General features: G+C 43.6%; 1 protein-coding gene and 1 non-coding gene across 2 annotated transcripts; one reads left to right on the top strand and one right to left on the bottom strand.

The window, feature by feature from the left end:
* The first annotated feature begins 4,520 nt into the window (after positions 1-4,520).
* LOC113900702 lies at positions 4,521-9,180 on the top strand. The gene is made up of 3 exons (XM_027554383.1): positions 4,521-4,605; positions 4,694-6,299; positions 6,387-9,180. Exons 1-2 carry the CDS (start codon positions 4,521-4,523, stop codon positions 5,560-5,562), a joined length of 954 nt encoding a protein of 317 aa, XP_027410184.1. The 3' UTR covers positions 5,563-6,299; positions 6,387-9,180.
* Positions 4,779-4,871, bottom strand: TRNAI-UAU. The gene is given in 2 exon segments: positions 4,779-4,814; positions 4,834-4,871. It is a non-coding gene; the product is annotated as a tRNA-Ile (tRNA).
* Positions 9,181-19,695: the final 10,515 nt, after the last annotated feature.

The raw sequence follows: 19,695 nt of genomic DNA, 5'->3' as shown, positions 1-19,695 counted from the left end.
TTTACAAAACATATACACAACAAAGGAATTATATCTAGAATATTCAAAAAGTCTTATAACTCAATAATAAAAACATGAATAACTCAATAAAAAACAGGCCAAAGATATTAAAAGATAATTCACCAAAGAAGATAACTGAATATTTAACAAGCACTAGAAAAGCTACTCAACATCATTAATGCAGTTCATTGTATGTCAAACATACCTTTTTTAAAAAGCTGTGAAATAAAAAAACTAATTGGTCACCTATGGGAATTGTTAGAGCATCAATACATTTTTCTAAAGATTAGTAGAAAAAGGAAGCGTCCAGCAATATTATTTAACCTTTTCTATGTGAATTGTGCTTTAGGAAAACCAAATAGTCTATGGAAAAAAAGGTTTTTTGTTTTTTTTTTAAGTAGCAGTCACAAATACAGAGGGAATAATAGAATTAGAAACCATTATTGAGTAATCCTTAATACAAAAATAAACCTAGACAGAGCATCAGCAGCTGCTAAAATCATTAGGTTAGAGGCTGATGTGGCATTTCGTAATGCATGGACCAGGCTGACCACACCTGAAATCATGAGCAAAAGCAGAACAACCAGCCATTATGTACTTTCCCTCTTGTGATACAATAGTATATAGTGCCACCTATAATCTTTTTTTTTAATTGAATCTTAATATTACCAAGCTTCTAGATCTAAATGTCAGGGGGATTGAAGAACTTTTGAAACGAGGCCTTGTTATTCAATTAGCCAAATTCTGTGGGAAATTCTATAAATCAACAAACAAATATCAGGGAATTCCCTGGTAGCCCAGTGGTTAAGACCCCAGGCTTCCACTACAGGGGACACAGATTCGATCCTTGGTGGGACAACTAAGATCCTACATGCTGCAGGGCCAATAATTAAAAATAAAATAAATAAACATCATAAAAGAGAATGGGTAATTAGTATAAATGAAAAAAGAGAGAGAGATTTAGATATTTAAGATATATTGATCAAATTTAGTGTGTGGACCTTGCTTGGCTCTTGATTCAAATAAACCAATGGTAAAAATATCTTTCAGAGCTAAGTGCAGACATTTGAACGCAGACAAGGTGTTAGATGATGTAGGGGCGCTATTATCAACCTTGTTTGGTGTAATAATGATACTGTGGTTATGCTCTTTTAAAAAGTGGCTACCTGTTGGGTATACATACTGAGGTATTTACAAGTCAAATTAAACCATAGCTGGGATTTCCTTTAAAATATTTTGGTGACTATGGTAGGGGAAAATGTTGTGAGAATGAGATAAATGACAATTCTCAAAAGTAGTGATGGATGGATATATATTAAATATATATATATATATATATATATTCTCTACTTTTAAATACACTATTTTTTCTACTTTGGATATGTTTGAAATTTTTCATAATAAAGAACTGGGGATTTTGTTTGTTGAATTTTAAATAGGTTGTGTTCACATAGGTTATAGCCATCAGGGTGAGTTCAACATGAGTATTCCCTATCTTTACCCACACACTCAATGACTGTGGGTCACAAATGAGAGGAATGAGTCAGTGGTGAAGAAAACAGCAAAGCAAGTGAAGTGGGCAGAACAGTGGCAGCTGGTACCCACCTCTGTGTTTGGGATGAGTGGGGAGTTGTAGGACCGTGACAAACGGAAGATCACAAACATGCTCATCCAAAGGGGAGGAAAATGTTGCCATGTGGGAATAAGGGCTTGAGATGGACAAGTCTTCTAATTTTTCATTGAAAACTTGAAATCTAGGCATTGCAGTAAAACCTCCGAATGTACAGGCAAATGATTATAATTTTTTCAACACTTTACAAGTCAGCGCTAGAAATCCAAATAAAACCTGTCTGGAGGCTAGATTTGTTCCACACACTGCTGTTTTATGATCTCTGACACCACACCATGTAATGCATTATGTAGTAATGCATTAATAATCGGATGACATTGTCAGCAGTTGAATCACAAGGCCAGGACGACTGAGGTTGTGCATATCCGATATGCCCATATTCTTTATATGCAAACAGCTGTTAAGCCAGGCACTGACCACAGTGAACTCTGAACTGAACACAGGCTTACAATTATCTCTATCAAACTGCATCTTGTCACTTGTCAGAACATTTGTCTCTTATTCTACCTTCAAATTCTACTGAATTTGCACTCCCTTCCAGCTCTTTGTATCACACACAATTTTAATTAGCCTGTTCAAAGCCATCTACAAAGTTAATGTCAACCTGTGTGTATAGTTCAGTGGAATTCAATGGGTGGGTCAGGCTTCCCTCCGGCTAGACATCTACAGATATTCAGCTATAACTTCACCCTGCCTTCTGAGTTTATCCACCTCATATTTATCCATCTTCCTCCCTACATACAGGTCTAATCCACTAGTTTTGCGGTGATAGGAATGCCACCTCCTTATACCTGTATATGTAGTACTTTATGGTTTTTATATCATGTTTCCATAATTTTCTGACTCGATCTTTATCACCCTTCACAACCTTTAAAAGTCCTATCAACCTCACAGTAAGACACTGACCTACAAATCTGCCAGTGGTCTATTTGTTTGTTTGTAATCCACTAATAATCTATCTGGTGATTTCTAGCTTAAATAGAGCAAAGACAACTAATTTAGCTTCTTACCTTCCCACTTCACCGCCTCACCAGAAAAAGAGTTCCCCAAACCACCATCATTCCAGCAATAACCTGTAGGGACAGAAACAATATTTAAGAGGAAGAATGTTCTAACCGTTAAGAGTTGACAGAAAGTGGAATGCATCACCTTGAGAAGAAATGACATGCTGATGCTAAAACTTTTCAAATAGTAGCTGGGATTTTGTAGAAGGGATTCCCAATGTGGACAGGGGGTTGGGCAGAATGACCTTTCATTTGTTTCTGTCCACGTGGGGGGCCCAGTCCATGCTCAACTCTTAGCTGACCTCTTGGAAATATCTGACCAGTTCTTGCAATGATAACCTCTAAAAGTTAAAAATTATACACTTGGCAAATGTGACTGTTTTTACGCTTTGTACATTTTAACATTAATTTCCTTCTTAAAAATTTTTCAGCAAATGTTTTTAAAATGCCAGCCTTTTCTCTATTCAAAACTGGAAAGAATCCATACAATGGAGTATTATCCAGCCATAAATTAAAAAAAAAAAAAAAAAGAAAGTACTGATACAAGGTAGAACAGGATGAATCTTGGAAAACATTGAAAGAAGCCAGTCACACATTATGATTCCATTATGATTCCATTCATATGAAGGTCCAGAAACGGGGAAATGTAGAGACAGAAAGTAAATTTGTGATTATTTAGGGGTGGGATGGGGTCATAGCTGAAGGATACACGATTTCCTACTGAGTTGATAACAATGTTTTAAAATTGACTGTGGTGATTGATGGTTGCACCTATCTGTGAAAGTACTAAAATCCACTGAACTGCAAACTAAGTGCGTGAATGGTAGGGTATATGAGTTATATCTCGATAAAGCTATTTAAAAAATAATAAGCCAATTTTTTGTGGCGGGGTGGCGGGATAGATATTTGTTTCCAGGTTGGCTAGATTTCTAAAGGGGAGCGCTCACCATCTGCAGAGGATGAGCCTGTGAGCGAAAGCGTCTGGTCCAGCCAGGTTAGGTGACTGGGCGGACTTTGTCACATTCCAGGTGGTGTGGGGCTCCCCTTTCGGAACCGGGGGCTGGGGTTAGTAGCCGAGGAGACAGACAGAGCTCCGCCCACTTTCTCAGAGCTTTCTAGGTCTTTCTTCTCAGCACCCTGGTAGTATTTCCATCCCAGGAGTTTACTAGCACACTTCATAAAAACAGCTGAAACCACGCTTAGAGAACGCGTCCGGGAGGCCTCTCAACCCAGCTACTCTTGTTCCCCACTTCGCCCCACCTCCCGGGGATGTGGGGCGCCCCCCGCCCACCCATCCGCTAGCAAAGCGGGCCCCATGCCTCAGGGGTGCGTTCACGTGCTGGAACATTCCAAATCCAGCTGGCAGATTTCCTGCTTCCCGGGGGTACTTCTGAACTTGGGGTGTGCGGCGGGCAGGAAAGGATATCCCTAGAAAACGTCTGTTCTCCCGCCTGCCAGCGAATTCCACCCCTCCTGACTGACACCGGGGAGAAGGGGCACAAACGGGGAGGAAAACGCCCAGGCACTTTTCCCAAACTCCGCAGATCCGCCCAGGGAGGCCTGGAGGCCTGGGGAGGGGAGAAGGGCCCGCCGCCTAGAGGCTCTGAAGATCCGAGGGAGGGGGCGACGACTAGTTAGTAGTAGTTAAAAAGGAGGATAGCGACCGCTCCTGCTCTGGGCTTCGCGGGAGTGGTCGCTCGGCTCCCGCCCCGCCACCCAACGCGCACCCCGCCGCTCCTGGTCCTGGGTAAGGGGCAGCGGCCGGGAACCGGCTCCGGGAGCTCGGGCAAGCCCCGTAGAGAGGGCGCCGGAATTTTCGATGACGAGACCCAGGTAGGGCCCCATCACCGGTGCAGCGCCCCTGTGGTCCACATCCCCGGTATCGGATGCCGTTAAAGGAAATGCCTAGGGAGAGGGAGCAGCAGGTAAACGTCCGGGTTCGGGCAGCTGGATGGTTCGCTGGGGCAACAAGTAGCTTGGAAAGCGAGTAAGAGGAGCGGATACGAGCGGCTTCCTGCCGCAGCGGAGCAGAAGACGCACGCAGGGTAGTCAGAGACAGGAACTGAGGAGTGTAAAGAGAGTTTGATTCGTTTCCTTGAGCACGGAGGTAAAAGTGGGGAACGTGCGGGTATCCAAAAGGGTCATGCTCCAGGTGAGGCTCGAACTCACAACCTCGGCATTGCTCTGCATGTACTGCTGTATAAGTACCGCGCGCTAACCGATTGCGCCACTGGAGCTCCGCTTACCCCGCCTCGCGATGGCTCTATCAGGGTTTACTCAGGCCCCGTGCGGGCCTCTGCGGAGCATGCGCGCCTTCGGCTCGCGGCACGGCGGGAACTAGCCGGGGCCCAGAGACCCCGCAGCTTCCGGTCCGGCAGCTCCGGGCCAAGAGAAGGCGGGGAGGCTGCGGAAGTCTCCGTCTGGAATGGCGGGGTCGTTTGTCAGGGCCGTGTAAAGAGCTCAGCCCGCCTCCCTGAGCAGCGCGGGAGAAGGAGCCCTGGCCGCTGCGGTCTTAAAACCACCTCCGCGTCCTTGGTGTGGAGCTTCGCCTGCCGGGAGCAGACCCCGCGAGGAGCCGGTCTCACACGGGAGACAGGCTGCGGCCGGTGGGCGGGCCTTGTTGCGAGGGATGGAGCGGGGCGGCCTGGGCTCCGGGGCCGTAGATGTCCCGGACGACTGTCCCTGCCCCGTGCTCCAGCCTGCCTGGTGAGCAGGAAGACCCCCCCCGCCCCCCCAACCTGCGCTCCCTGGAAGTCGGTGGGAGCCGGGAAACCCGCGAACGAGCGAAGTCGGCAACCGCCGGTTGAGGCTCCAGAGTGCCGGGGCCGAAGTGGCCTTCGAGCTTCCAACACGGAACTGGGCGGGGATTTTACCGTCAGACCCTTGTTGTGTCCCGAAGGCTTTCTACTGCCCCCTACTCTGTTCTGAGTGGGGTGCTCGGGCACTCAGGCTGAAGAAGTGTCCCCGAAATCGTATCAGGCCACTGGCGTTCCGGGGACACGATGATAGCCCGAGTCTTCAAGAGGCTGCAGGCTAGGGTCCCACGTCTTTTGTTGGGCCACACAATGTATGTTTTGTTTAAAGCGAGTTCCTAATATGTAAAATCAAGAGGTCTCATACAAATATCTGGATATCCATTTCTTTTTTGAAAGCGGAAAGTGTAAACCATACCCAGGACTGAATTATGACTGTCCCGCCCCCTATGCACTTCGTCTTTGTGGGCCCCTTTCTGCATAAAAAAAAATAATAATAAAATTTTAAAAATTATGTTTTGCTGCTATAAAACACAAATATAATCCAGGCTGTATTTATCGTTACATTTATTATATTTTTTCTGATCTCAAAAATTTTTTAATGTAAACATTCTGGAGAGTTCTAGGCACTGTGTCTGTTATCCTCGATAGATAACTCTAGTGGGGACCTCTGGGAGTTTATCAGCAGCCTCCTCCACTAAGTCCCCCGACCCCTTCCCTCTCGGATTCCTTTCATCGATTGTCTCCTGCGCCTCTGTTGGCATGTTGGTCACCCTGTTTGATGATCTCTGCTTTCCTGGGAGAGCCAGGACAACAAACAAGAGAACACTATGTCAATAAATTTCAGAACCATCACGAGCAAGGGATGGGGGCAGAATAATGATCATGCATAATCACCGTGATGAAGGGAAGGTAAGTGTTAAGTTGCTCAGTCTTGTCGGACTCTTTGCGACTCTATGGACGGGCTCACCAGACTCTTCTGTCTTTGGGATTCTTCAGGCAGGAATACTGGAGCCGGTTGCCATTTCCTCCTCCAGGAGATCTTCCCAACCCAGGGATTGAACCCCTACATTGCCGGCGGGAACCTTTACCGTCTGAGCCGCCAGGGAAGCTCAATCACCTTGATGGTGATGACTGTCATTAACAGGTTGTGTTTGGGTGATGAAGTCAAGAGTAGGACTGTAGAAAAGCCTTGAAATTGGAGCAGAAGAGACTGGAATGATCAGGCAAAGGCCGAGGTGACAGACACAGGCTCTGTGTAAGGGAGGGGCCTCTGAAGGGGGTGTTTTCAGGAAGGTCAATGCTTTGTGCACACTGTGTTATGCACCCAGGGAAAGGAGAGGAGTAAGCCTCTCCAGATGGTTTGTGAACGATGGGAGATACGCATCCAGAGCTCAGGAAGGATGGTCAACACCCCTGCAAGATCCCTTCAGGTACCAGGCTGATGGTGGAGGCAGAGCTGTTTACAAAATGCCAGGATTAGGGCTCCTTGGAGCCCACTCTGCCGGGTCCTTGGTAAATCAAGGACAGCAGAGAGTGAGCCTTTGAAATAAGTCCCTCCTAAAACACGGAACAAACTCTAAAGGTAAAGGCATAATTTGCCCACAGGTGGGAATAATTTTTCCCCTAAATTGAAAGGGGTTAATTTCCTGAAAGACAAGAAAATAAGTTATGGACTCAAACACAGCATCTTCTCAGATCCAGTAGCATTTGCAGAGTCTGCTCGTCCTTGCTCCTAGCTCCTCAGGTGGAATATTTCTGGTGAACTATAAGGAGCAAAGATAGCCCCTGGTGGTCCAACTTCCCTTTTCACGCTTCACTTTCAGATCTTGTAATGGTTCAAGCAGATACTGCTTTGTATGACACCCTTTACAGTTTTGGTTCAGCAGATATTAACTGACTGTATTGCACAGGAACGGAAGGCAACACCTAATACAGCCTTTTAGAACTAAAATAGTTTAATCCCCAAGGAAATTGGGGCTCTAACGGAGGAAGCTGGTGAGGGCAGTGCTAAACCTAGAGAGGGTAGTGTCAGAACCTCTGCTACTGGAGAGTTTTCAGCAAGAACGAGTATCCTGAGACCTTCAAACCACTTAACCTCAGACACACCCATCCTGAAGAGCACTGAGCTAAGAGTCTGGCCCTCCCTGGCTGTGCGACTTTAAGTAAATCTCTTACCCTTTCTGGGCCTCAGTTTCCTCATTTGTAAACTATGAGATCTAAACCAGAGTTTTCTATCCTATCTTGACTGGAGAATTCCTTTTACCATGTATACTCTTGACAACAGCTTGTGCTGATTTAATCATATAATAATTTGTGTGATGTGTAACAAAGAAGTGATTCTTAAAACTTATTTTAGATATAGGTATGATATTAAAATAAACTTGAGTAATATCCCTAGTATCATAAGACTAGCTTCGACTTCCCATTTACCATGTAATGCAAAATGTTTGATTTACTTTAATTATGTAAGAGAAAAGCATGCTTTGTTAACAGTCTTTAAAAGAGCATATACTGGTCTTAGGACAAATGTATATTAAAATGTATGAAATGTAATGACTCATTGTAGCATCAAAAATAGAGACAAACTGCTTTCCTAAATGAATGTTTAGAATTTATGCTTTTTGCACTTTAAAAACTGGTTTATTTTTATTACTTTCATGCTTTTTGTGTCTAAATGATAAGCTAAAACAGAAGGGTTCCGGCTGCTATGTGTAAGCACCATTCTGCAAATAACATGAAGTGGGTATGGCTGGTCTTTATTCCTAATAATGAAAGACCAAATTGGATATAATGATCACTGTATTTTGTCTTCTTGGTTTTTGCCTCTGACATACAAGATAAACATTTTGATTAGCCAAATGCAATTTGCACATCAAGTAAATGAAGATCATCTTGAACTAGATTTGTAGAATTTTCATTTTATGGTCTTCTTTTACTTTATTTCAGCAAACTTTTTATATTTTAAGCCAGCATTCCATTATGGTTGTATATGAAGCAATATATGATTTTAGATAGGTGCTGCAGAGGAGTCAAAACTCACCACTTAGGACCCACGACTGTGGCTGAATCGTAAACACACGTCTGGTATTCAGGGACCACTGCAGCAGCTGGTCAGCAGGCACCAGGTGTTCCCAGAGTGATTTCACGTTCATGGGGCAAGAGGTGGACTAAAGAATTCTTTTATTATTTTTCTAAGTAGAAATAGAGAAGATGCTCTATCACCTGTAACAGTGAGAACCATCTTGAATGTCTTTCAGAACTTCTAGAATTTGGCAATATCTAAAATCCCTTCCAATCCTAATAGTCCATGATCCTTACCAGCACCACATGGAGAAATGATCCTTTATTTGTCCTTTGGAGGAGAAAGATGTGTCGGTCTTATGGCCCAAGCTCTAGGGAAGTGTGATACAGATTTGAACCAATTACATACAGGAGAGGAACATGATAATTTGGGGAAATACAGATTCCCTTGACTCTGGATTGAAGCTGAAATGACATGGTGAGAACCTGTCAGAGGAGAAAAACATTTAAAGACTGATGGCATTTCAGTGTTAGAATATGGGGAAATGGACACTGTTCAGTCTTTTTGTTTTTTTAAGACAGTTAAGCAGAATCTATCAAATACATGTCCTTTGACCCAGCAGTTCCACTTCCAGGAATCTCTGCCATAGAGACATTCAAACATGGGAACAAGTATACCATATTTCATCAACTCTAAGTTGCCGTATCCTATAAAATGTACCGTGACTTTATGTGATGTTAAAGAAAAGATGCTGCCATTTTAACAACACTGCTTTCGTGTCAGACTTTTTATTTTGTACGTATTAAAAGAGCTCTTTTAGACAAACCCAGACGTACATTTTAAAATCATATATCACTCTTGAGAACTATTGCTTTCGGCTCAGCTCTTCAGCCTCTTAGTTTCTCCCACCTACAAACCAAACAGTGCTCCATGGAGCAAAGCAGCTCGGGCTGCACTTCTTCCTGAATCGACCCCGCCACACCTGGGCTGTCTTCAAGCAGATTTGTGTGTCTGTATCTATTTTGTTTCTAACTGTTACCAGTGGGAATAGTTTGACAGAAAATAGTATGTAAAGAGTTCGTGTGACCACATTTTTATCCTCCAAACAGGGACATTTCTTAGAGTGAAAGGGGGCGCTGTAATAACATCAGCGTGACTGGTGACTGCAGCCAACCACTAGGAGCACAGGGCTGTCCTAACCATAGGCTGCTGTGTACTGCCTGTTGCTAATTCGTGCCTGACTCTTGACAACCCCATGGACTGTAGCCCACCAGGCTCGTCTGTCCATGGGATTTCCCAGGCAAGGATACTGGAGTGGATTGCCATTTCCTTCTCCAGGGGATCTTCCCGACCCAGGGATCAAACCTGCATCTCCTGCTTGGCAGGCAGATTCTTTACCACTGAGCTGCTGCTGCTGCTAAGTCGCTTCAGTTGTGTCTGACTCTGTGCGACCCCATGGACGGCAGCCCACCAGGCTCCCCCGTCCCTGGGATTCTCCAGGCAAGAACACTGGAGTGGGTTGCCATTGCCTTCTCCAATGCATGAAAGTGAAAAGTGAAAGTGAAGTCGCTCAGTCGTGTCCGACAGTTCTCGACCCCGTGGACTGCAGCCCACCAGGCTCCTCCATCCATGGGATTTTCCAGGCAAGAGTACCGGAGTGGGGTGCCATTGCCTGAGCTACCAAGCTATAAACACATAAAACACAAATAGGAAGGATTCCCTATTACATGTCGTTTAATTATGAGAACATAAACAGGGTGTGTGTCAGTTGTTAACTTAGTGCTTCTCTGCTGATCTCTGCCCTGTAGTCTCACCAGCCAGTGCTACTGTTGTGCCCCATCAATGGATGGAAGGTGCCAGAAGAACACTGAAGGGCCTTCTCTTCCTCCTTCCAGCGCGTTTCTAGCTTCTCCAGCACAGCTGCCAGTGGGCGGCTTCCAGTCAGATTTTGCCATCCTCCCAGTACAGCTTCCTGCTTGCCAACCCCAGCCTGCAGCGCCTCGGCAAACTTCCCTGCCATCCAGTGAGCCCCCACCACGCACCCACCAGAGAGTTCCAAGCCTCAGCCTCGGTGGAGAGGGAGGGCCCTTTCCAAGTTTATCCTTCCGTGGGTTTTCTCTGTTATCTCTGGAGGTAGAGGCTGCTCCCTTTCTCCGTTATTCCTGTATCCTTTAGGATTCCTTTTACCCCGCTTAGTAGTTAACAGCTCTTTATATTGAATTTTCCCTGTTCAAATGACTGCGTCCTGAGTGGGTTCTGGCTGGATCCTAATTATTTCTTTCACTTGTCATATGAGAACAAAATTTTTCAAAGAATATGGAGAACATGGGGGCAGATCAGTTAAAAAAATAACAACACACAGTGCTTACCATGTGCCAGGCGGTGTTTAAGAACTTAATAGCTTATCAACCAATTTAATCCTCATGCCAATCCTATGATGTAAGTAGTATTTTATTTTACAGATGAGGAAACTGAGGCACAGTGAGGTTACCTTAGTAAGTGGTAAAACAAGAATTGTATCACTCAGGTGTCCGTACCGTCAGCACTCTACAGAGTACAGTGCTCACTGTGCCTTGGAGAAAGAGTCCCATGAGGGGATCACCCTCAAGAGAGGTACCGATCAGGGCTCACAGAGTCATGGCATGATGGTGGCCAAAGGGTTCTAACTAGAGATATGGGAAAGACCAGGTAAAGCTAGGAGCACTAGAGGTGAAAACTGGGATCCAGGTATGCTGGGGCACCCAAATAAATGCACCCCCAAGCCCTCCTGCCGAGAAGACGAGGAGTTCCTCTGGCAGTTCTGGCAACAGTTGAACCCAGACCTACTGGACCAGGTACAGGATGTCAGGTCTTAGAAGCTAAGCACAGATAATGATGGGGGGCGGGGAGTCTTCCCTTTGAGAGGAGGAAGGGAGAGTCTTAGCAGAGGCAGCTGTGGAACTCTGGGGTTTCAGAACCATTCAGGGATATCCTTAGGTCAAAATTTTGGAGTTTAAGTAGGGAAATCCACCCTGTGAAGTTGAAAAAAGGCAAGGAACTGGGGTAAAACCACCTTTGTGCATATCTCTGTTTAGCCACCAATTGATTGAGTGGCTTCAGTAATATTTCTTTACATGTAAACACCACAGTTGGTTAGCCATTCTCCTATTAATGGACATCTTGGGTTATTTCCTGTTTGGAGCTATTATAAACAAACCTGCTGGGAACACTCTTTTACAAGTCCTTTTCTTTTCAGTAAATACAGGAGTGAGATTGCTGGGTCCGAAGATAGATTTTTTGTTTTGTTATTTGGAGGATAATTGCTTTATAATGCTGTGTTGACTTCTGCCATACAACAACACGAGTCAGCCATAGTATACACATGTCCCCTCCCTCTTGAGCCTCCCTCCCACCCCTCGAGCTCTTCACAGAGCACCCGGGTGAACTCCCAGTGAAAGTGAAGTCGCTCAGTCGTGTCCGACTCTTTGCGATCCCATGGACAGTAGCCCACCAGGCTCCGAGATCCATGGGATTTTCTAGGCAAGAATACTGGAGTGGGCTGCCATTTCCTTCTCCAGGGGATCTTCCCAACCCAGGGATCGAACTTGGGTCTTCTGCGTTGCAGACAGATGCTTTACCGTCTGAGCCACTAGAGTGATCCACTAGAGTGAACTCCCAGTACTATACAGCAACTCCCCACTATCTGCTTTATACATGGTAGTGTAAACTCTCAATTCATCCCACCCTCTCCTTGCCTCCCTGTTCCACAAGTTCATTCTCTATGCATCTCTATTCCTGCAAATAGGTTCATCAGTATCATTTTTCTGTAAGGTAGATTTTCGTATAGTTTTTTAAAGCATTTTTTAATCATGGTAAAATATACATAACGTAAAATTTGCCATTTTAAACGTTTCAAGTGCACAATTCAGGGAGTTCCCAGGTGGTGCAGTGGTTAGGACTCAGCGCTTTCCCAGCTGTGGTTCAATCCCTAGGGATTGAAGCCGTGCGGTGCAGCCAAAAAGAAAAGTGTACAATTCGATGGCATTAAGTACATTTATATTGTTGTGCAACTATTACCACTGTCCATCTCCAGAACTTTTTCACCATCCCAAACTGAAAATTGATACCAATGAAACAGTAAACTTTCTATCCCCCTTCCCTCGGCTCCTAATAACCTTTATTGTACTCTGTCTTTACAAGTTTCACTATTCTGATCGGTGCTGCTGCTTAAGTCGTGTCCAACTCTTTGCAACCCCATGGACTATAGCCTGCCAGGCTCCTCTGTCTATAGGATTCTCCAGGCTATTCTAGGTGCCTCGTATAAGTGGAGGAGACGGCGATGGCACCCCACTCCAGTACTCTTGCCTGGAAAATCCCATGGGTGGAGGAGCCTGGTAGGCTGCAGTCCATGGGGTCGCGAAGAGTCAGGCACGACTGAACGACTTCACTTTCATGCATTGGGGAAGGCAATGGAAACCCACTCCAGTGTTCTTGCCTGGAGAATCCCAGGGACGGGGGAGCCTGGTGGGCTGCCGTCTATGGGGTCGCACAGAGTCGGACATGACTGAAGCGACTTAGCAGCAGCAGCATATAAGTGGAATCATACGCCATTTATCCTGTTGTGTCTGGCTTACTTCAGTTAACATAAAGTTTTCAAGGTTTATCCATGTTGTAGCATGTGTTAAAATTTCATTCTTTTTCCATTGTATAGATATATCACAGTTTGTTTATCCATTCATCAGTCAATAGACAGTCAGATTTCCTCCATCTTTGGGTTATTGTGAATCTTGCTGCTATGAAAGTGGGTACACAAATACCTGCTCAAGGTCCTGCCTTCACTTCTTTTGGATATTATTTACAAATATTTCCTATTTTTGTGGTTTGCCTTTTCAGTCTCTTGATAGTGTTCTTTGATGCACAAAAGTGTTTAATTTTGGGGGGCATTCTAATTGCTCTGCATACGTGTCAACACTTAGCATTGGCAATCTTTTTAATTTTAGCCATTCTATTGGGTGTGTAATAGTATTTCATTGTAGATTTAATTTGTATATCCCTGACGACTAATGGTATAGAGCATTTTGAAATGCTTATTGGATATTGTGAATCTTTATGAAATGTTTGTTCACATCTTTCACCCATCATTTTGTTGTTTTTGTTTTGTTTTTGTCCTTTTTTGTTTTGGAGGTTTTGATCATTTTTTAAATTAAGTTATAGGAGTGGCTGATATTTCTGTTTCCTCTTCTGTAGGTAGTAAGTATTAATTCCTCCATGACACCTGGGCTGCAAGAAATGCCAAGTTCAGCTACTGTCCACAGTGTCCTGGACTCATAAGAGCCCACATATTTCTACTCCTGTCCAAGGCTTGAGATCCATACTTGGAAGAATTAGGGAGATGCCACAGGATGTTGGGGAATGGGGGAAGAGGGCAGAGGGAGTGTCTAACACAGAGTGATTTGAAAGGAGGCATTCTCTGTGGCTCCTGGCAAAGAGGGAAAAGAAGACCATGTGGAGAATATCATCTCCACAGGAGGAGGGAGGGAGGAAAGGGAGCAGGGAGAGCTCACTGGCTCTCAGTCAGAAGAAGGAAATGTAGCAGCTATATAAGCCAAACTTAAATCTCATAGCAGAGCTAGCCAGTGAATGTCTCCCCAAAGACTTTCCATCTTTGAGGTGACAAGGAGACATCAACTTCCTTCTAATAAAATTTACTTCCTAATAAAACCAGCTGGTAAAGCATTAATGGAGTTTGCAGAATCCCAGCCCCTGTATTGTAACGCAGAGTATAGAAAGTGAATTTGGGGCTGAGAGACAATAACTGGTTAATACATTCAGTTCAGTTCAGTTCAGTGAGCACGCCAGGGCTCCCTGTCCATCACCAACTCCCGGAGGTCACTCAGACTCATGTCCATCGAATTGGTGATGCCACGCAGCCATCTCATCCTCTGTTGTCCCCTTCTCCTCCTGCCCCAAATCCCTCCCAGCATCAGAGTCTTTTCCAATGAGTCAACTCTTCGAATGAGGTGGCCAAAGTACTGGAGTTTCAGCTTCAGCATCAGTCCTTCCAATGAACACCCAGGACTGATCTCCTTTAGGATGGACTTGTTGGATCTCCTTGCAGTCCAAGAGACTCTCAAGAGTCTTCCCCAACACCACAGTTCAAAAGCATCAATTCTTCGGTGCTCAGCTTTCTTCACAGTCCAACTCTCACATCCATACATGACCACTGGAAAAACCATAGCCTTGACTAGACGGACCTTTGCTGGCAACGTAATATCTCTGCTTTTCAATATACTATCTAGGTTGGTCATAACTTTCTTTCCAAGGAGTAAGCGTCTTTTAATTTCATAGCTCCAATCACCATCTGAGTGATTTTGTACCACAAAAAATAAAGTCTGACATTGTTTCCATTGTTTCCCCATCTATTTCCCATGAAGTGATGGGACCAGATGCCATGATCTTCGTTTTCTGAATGTTGAGCTTTAAGCCAACTTTTTCACTCTCCTCTTTCACTTTCATCAAGAGGCTTTTTAGTTCCTCTTCACTTTCTGCCATAAGGGTGGTGTCATCTGCATATCTGAGGTTATTGATATTTCTCCTGGCAATCTTGATTCCAGCTTGTGCTTCTTCCAGCCCAGCGTTTCTCATGATGTACTCTGCATATAAGTTAAATAAGCAGGGTGACAATATACAGCCTTGATGTACTCTTTTCCTGATTTGGAACCAGTCTGTTGTTTCATGTCCAGTTCTAACTGTTGCTTCCTGACCTGCACACAAATTTCTCAAGAAGCAGGTCAGGTGGTCTGGTATTCCCATCTCTTTCAGAATTTTCCACAGTTTATTATGATCCACACAGTCAAAGGCTTTGGCATAGTCAATAAAGCAGAAATAGATGTTTTTCTGGAACTCTTGCTTTTTTGATGATCCAGTGGATGTTGGCAGTTTGATTTCTGATTCCTCTGCCTTTTCTAAAACCAGCTTGAACATCTGGAAGTTCACGGTTCACGTACTGCTGAAGCCTGGCTTGGAGAATTTTGAGCATTACTTTACTCGCGTGTGAGATGAGTGCAATTGTGCGGTACTTTGAGCATTCTTTGGCATTGCCTTTCTTTGGGATTGGAATGAAAACTGACCTTTTCCAGTCGTGTGGCCACTGCTGAGTTTTCCAAATTTGCTGGCATATTGAGTGCAGCACTTTCACAGCATCATCTTTCAGGATTTGAAATAGGTCAACTGGAATTCCATTACCTCCACTAGCTTTGTTTGTAGTGATGCTTTCTAAGGCCCACTTGACTTCACATTCCAGGATGTCTGGCTCTAGGTCAGTGATCACACCATCGTGATTATCTGGGTCGTGAAGCTCTTTTTTGAACAGTTTTTCTGTGTATTCTTGCCACCTCTTCTTAATATCTTCTGCTTCTGTCAGGTCCATACCATTTCTGTCCTTTATTGAGCCCATCTTTGCATGAAATGTTCCCTTGGTATCTCTAATTTTCTTGAAGAGATCTTTCCCATTCTGTTGTTTTCCTCTATTTCTTTGAATTGATCGCTGAGGAAGGCTTTCTTATCTCTCTCTGCTATTCTTTGAAACTGCATATCTAACTATTGCCTGTATGAAACTTTTAAATAAGAATCTAAAATATCAGCATAGAAGTTGCCAGTAGGGAATTCCAGCAGGGAGTTAAATCTTGTCCATATTCCTTTGTTCTTGTCTTGATCTAGGGGTGGATACAGATGCTTGTTAACAGTACATGTTAGAAATTACAAGTTTCCATTCATGCATGTTTAGAGAATAACTACTATGGGACTTTCCTGGCAGTCCAGCAGTTAAGCCTCTTCACTTCCAATGCAGGGGACACAGGTTTGATCCTGATTGGGGAACTAAGTTCCCACATGCCTTGCAGCATGGCCAAAAAAAAGTTTTTTCAACTAAGAATAAATACTAGACACATTGGAATAGAAGGTAGAGGGGGCAACGGGTCAGAAAACAGTAAAATTCAAGAGTAGCAGACATGGTTCACTACCTTCCGAGCATCATTTCCTGCCTCTAGGTCATGAGCCAGAGTCTTGTGTGACTACCCCACCCCTCCCATATGGGCACAGACTTTGAGGGAAGCCAACTCTGCTTCCAGCTTCAAGTACAAATTTTAGTTTCTATAAATCAGTCAGAACATCCCTCTTCTCACTCCAGGAATTGGTTCAGGTTGGGGTATGTGAACCTTTATTGCCAGTAAATACACCTGATTCTCACTTGCGGGCAATGTCCCCCACCCCACGGGCATTTGGCAATGTCTGGAGACTTTTTTGTTTGTCCCAGCTGGGGACAAGATACTGGTGTCTAGTTGGGAGATGCCATAAATATGCCAAACGTCCTAAATGCAAAGGACAGCCCCCCACAACAACTTTCCACCCCAAATGTCAATGGTGCCAAGGTTGAAAACCCCTTCTTTAAAGGAAAAACTGTGGCTGGTTTACATCTCTTGACCCCCTGGGGGCAAACCCTGGGAAGAAGCCATGCTGCAGATAGCAGATCTGAGGAATGGAAAAAGACAGAGTCTATGACGACACCACTAGGTCACAGGCTCATTCTGCCTCTGGGTATCCAGTCACATAAGTTTAACTGTCTCATGGTTAAGCCACTGTTTAACTGGGGTCCCTATTATTTGCACCCATGAGCACCTTGATAAATTAGGAAAGAGATTATTTGCGTAACACAAAAGGTTAGGTTAATAGAAACATTTATAACTACATTCTAAGCAGAGAATACACATTCACAAAAATTGACCATAGACTAAGCTGCAAAGGAAATTTTAACACATCCCCCATCCCCAAATAATACATAGACCATCTTCAGTCACCACAATGCGATAAAATTAAAAATTACAAACAAAATGATAACTGAACAAAACACAACAAAAACCCCTCAAACCAATCATGTAACTAAAAAATGTAAACACACTTGTCAATAATACAAGTAAAAGAGACAGCAGGACCAGAACCCAGATTTCCAAATAACTAGTACAATTCATGATCTAGCCCTCATGTTTGTTCTTAAACATTTGCTGAATTATATGAAAGGGAGGGAAAGTGGGAGAAAGAGACAGATCAAGGTGAGCTCAGATAGGATCAGCTGGAGAAAAAACTTCTGTTCATTAAGAGATTGAAGAGATCAGACTGTTAGCAGCAGTCAGACTCAGTAAAGCCTAGAAGCGTCTACTGATTTTAGTGACCTGGGCAGGCAGCTGCCATCCAGGGGAGACCAAAGCCAGGCACCAGCAACCAGGAGAGGCTCTGATGAGCTCTGGTCCTAAGGCAGAGATGGCTTCTCACACCATGATGCAATGAACTTCTGTGTGCAGAGGGGAGAGATGGCTGCTGTGAGCAGGTAAGGTCCAGAAACTAGAAGGAACTCATGGATCAATAGCTGGAAGCAGTCCAGATGACCGTGACCAAACAATGCCAGAACACGCAGATAAAATTTGAATTGTTGAAATTCAAATAAAATGAAAATCAATAAAAATTGATTTTCTGAACATTGGATCAAATGGTACCCAACACCCAAGCTAGGAGGCTTGCCAATTGAATTGACATGGTGTTTTATCTATGCAGCACAAACTAAATGGCATATTTGACAGAAACGATGTGGCAAATTATCTAGCCTGTATTTAAGGTTCATCTGGGTGGTTTAGACCTCAAACAATCAATCGTAGCCTCAATTATCCATGTTGTTTGACTAGTTAGGTTAAAATGAGAGTATGTTTCTGTTTTGTTATTAAGTTCATTTGTATGTCTTTTTTTTAGATTCCACATACAAGTGATATCATATGATATTTCTCTTCGTCTGACTTACTTCACTCAGTATGACAATCTCTAAATTCATATAAGTCCCTGCATTATTTTATTCATTTAATGGCTGAGGAATATTCCATTGTATGTATGTACCACATCTTCTTTATCCATTCTTCTGTCGATGAACATTTAGGTTGCTTCCATGTCTTGGCTATTGTAAACAGTGCTGCAATGAACACTGGGGTGCATGTATCCTTGCAAACCATATTTTTCTCCAGACACATGCCCAGGAGTAGAACTGCAAGATTGTATGGTAGCTCTATCTTTAGTTTCTTAAGGGACCTCCATACTGTTCTCCTCAGTGGCTGTACCAATTTATATTCCCTCCAACAGTGCAGAAGGGTTCCCTTCTCTCCACACCCTCTTCAGCATTTATTATTTGTGGTGGTTTTGATGATAGTCATTCTGACTAGTATGAGGTGATATCTCGTAGTTTTTATTTGCATTTCTCTAATAATTAGCGATGTTAAACATCTTTTCATGTGCCTCTTGGCCATCTGTATGTCTTCTTTAGAAAAGCATCTATTTAGGTCTTTTGCCCATTTATTGGGTTGTTTTTTTGATGATATTAAGCTGTTTGTAAATTTTGTAGATGGTTACCAGGGGCAGGGGAAGGGTGGTGGGAGGGATAGTTAGGAAGTTTGGGATTGGCAGGTACACAGTGCTATATTTGAAACGGATAACCAAGGTGAACCTACTGCATAGCACATGTAAGTTTGCTCAGTGTTATGTGGCAGCCTGGATGGGAGGGAAATTTGGAGGAGAATGGATACATGTATATGTATGGCAGAGTCCCTTTGCTGTTTACCTAAAACCATCACATTATTAATTGGCTATACCCCAATACAAAACAAAGAGGTTTTAAAAAATATTATATAACAAATGGGAAAAGAACTTGAAAAAGAATAGATGTATATTTATGTAAAACTGAATCACTTTGCTGTACACCTGAAACTAAAATAACATTGTTTGTCAACTATACTTCCATATAAAATAAAAAGTTTAAAAACTAAGATGCAGGATAACTGTCATTGTTTTCCTTGAACTACATATCAGAACATCTGTGGAGCTGAAGTCATGGAGTTTTTTGGGTTTTGTTTCCCCTTTTAGTGGGAATTCATTCATGCCTTTATCCACGCACCCACCCACCCTTCCATTTAACAAATATCCAAAGCAAACAGCACACATCCTAGGTCCTTGGCGTTTCACGCGTAATTGTCTACATCTCCTCTGCTTACTTGTAGATGAGAAAGATAAAGAAGGTGGTTTGAGTTATTTTGGTGCCAAACAAAATTCTAGAAAGAAACACTCAGCAAAAAAAAAAAAAAAGTTCTAAATAAATAAAAAGAAAAAGGAGGGAGAAAGGGAAGGGCGTGCGTGGAGAGGAAACAGGAGGGTGCCAGCGGGGGAGGGCAGGAATCTTGTTTGATACCTGTCGGGGTTTTTATTTGCACCAGG

The sequence above is a fragment of the Bos indicus x Bos taurus genome, chromosome 11 (genome assembly GCF_003369695.1).
Source record: "Bos indicus x Bos taurus breed Angus x Brahman F1 hybrid chromosome 11, Bos_hybrid_MaternalHap_v2.0, whole genome shotgun sequence".
In the NCBI taxonomy this organism is placed as follows: Eukaryota; Metazoa; Chordata; class Mammalia; order Artiodactyla; family Bovidae; genus Bos; species Bos indicus x Bos taurus.
Note: the sequence above shows the minus strand (reverse complement) of the source record. Positions and strands in the feature narration are given on the sequence as shown.

Bases quoted from the DNA above. Each gene is read 5' to 3' on its own strand.
- LOC113900702 (XM_027554383.1), top strand. From the start codon at position 4,521: ATGCCGTTAAAGGAAATGCCTAGGGAGAGGGAGCAGCAGGTAAACGTC. The intron at 4,606-4,693 runs GTAGCTTGGAAA...AGTCAGAGACAG, and splicing joins ATGGTTCGCTGGGGCAACAA to GAACTGAGGAGTGTAAAGAG.